The sequence below is a fragment of the Etheostoma cragini genome, unplaced genomic scaffold (genome assembly GCF_013103735.1).
Source record: "Etheostoma cragini isolate CJK2018 unplaced genomic scaffold, CSU_Ecrag_1.0 ScbMSFa_530, whole genome shotgun sequence".
NCBI classification, from domain to species: domain Eukaryota; kingdom Metazoa; phylum Chordata; class Actinopteri; order Perciformes; family Percidae; genus Etheostoma; species Etheostoma cragini.
Window position 1 is genome coordinate 1 of NW_023269130.1, and position 1160 is coordinate 1160.

Genomic DNA, 1160 nt, shown 5'->3' on the forward strand with positions numbered 1-1160 from the left:
CACCCAGTACACACAGTACACACACGCTCCCTTCTTCTTACAGCAGGAGCACGTCTGGAACACACACACACACACACACACACACACACACACACACACACGCTCGGTGCGTCCGGCCTGAAGACGAGAGAGACGGACGTGGATGTCTCACCAGCCGAGCCGAGCGGCGTCTCTCCTGCCTGATGTCCTCCAGCAGGAACCCGAAGACGCCCTCGTCCTCGTGTCCTCGCTGGTACACTCCGCACGACGTCAGCTGGGACACGACACACACCGATGAGGACCGGGTCACAAGGAGCAGGACTCAAGGGTTTGATCGTCTTATTGTTGTCTTGTTTTTGTAAACAGGTTTGAAGACACGTGAGGACAGACTCACCAAACAGAAGTAGTGGACGGACAGCTTCTCGTCTTTCAGGGAGACTTTCTCTCCAAACATGAACGGGTCGTCATCACTGAGTCTGCAGAGAGCACAGCCTGGACGGAGACAGGGGGACGGAGACAGGGGGACGGAGACAGAGTGACGGAGACAGAGTGACGGAGACAGAGGGACGGAGACACAGAGACGGAGACAGGGGGACGGAGACAGGGGGACGGAGACAGAGTGACGGAGACAGAGTGACGGAGACAGGGGGACAGAGACAGAGGGACGGAGACACAGAGACGGAGACAGGGGGACAGAGGGATGGAGACAGGGGGACGGAGACAGAGGGATGGAGACGGGGGATGGAGACAGAGAGACGGAGAGACGGAGACAGATAGACGAAGACAGAGGGGCGGAGGGATATTAATATTAATATTAATATTAATATTAAATGAAGACATTAGCATTGAGATCGGAGGGCCGATATCATGCATTCAAATGGCCGACTCACTTCTTTTTCTTTTCTTTAAAAATATTCATTCATCAGAATAATTTATGATGACAAAACGGATGTCACATAATTTCATTAATAATTAAATTAAATAAAGTCCACATGTCCCCGGCGGGGACAGAGACAACGACTCACATCCCTCCTGCGTGCTGCCGGCGTCCGCGCCCCGCGACCTGCTCGCCTTCTTCTTCATGATGGTGGGACCTGCAGGACGCCACCACAAAGGTCAGAGGTCACAGGACGCCACCACAAAGGTCAGAGGTCACAGGACGCCACCACAAAGGTCAGAGG

The 1160-nt window shown here is 53.9% G+C and overlaps 1 protein-coding gene across 1 annotated transcript in view; it reads right to left on the bottom strand.

Annotated features, from left to right (window-relative positions):
- Nucleotides 1-14: 14 nt before the first annotated feature.
- The window catches only part of LOC117941311 (G2/M phase-specific E3 ubiquitin-protein ligase-like), a gene marked incomplete at both ends in the record, with an annotated part of 3585 nt that continues 2439 nt past the window's right edge, over nt 15-1160 (bottom strand). The window contains 4 exons of the mRNA XM_034866379.1: nt 15-54; nt 152-253; nt 374-471; nt 1005-1073. Of these exons, the coding sequence (XP_034722270.1) occupies nt 15-54; nt 152-253; nt 374-471; nt 1005-1073 (309 nt within the window). The remainder of the gene's footprint in view (nt 55-151; nt 254-373; nt 472-1004; nt 1074-1160) is intronic.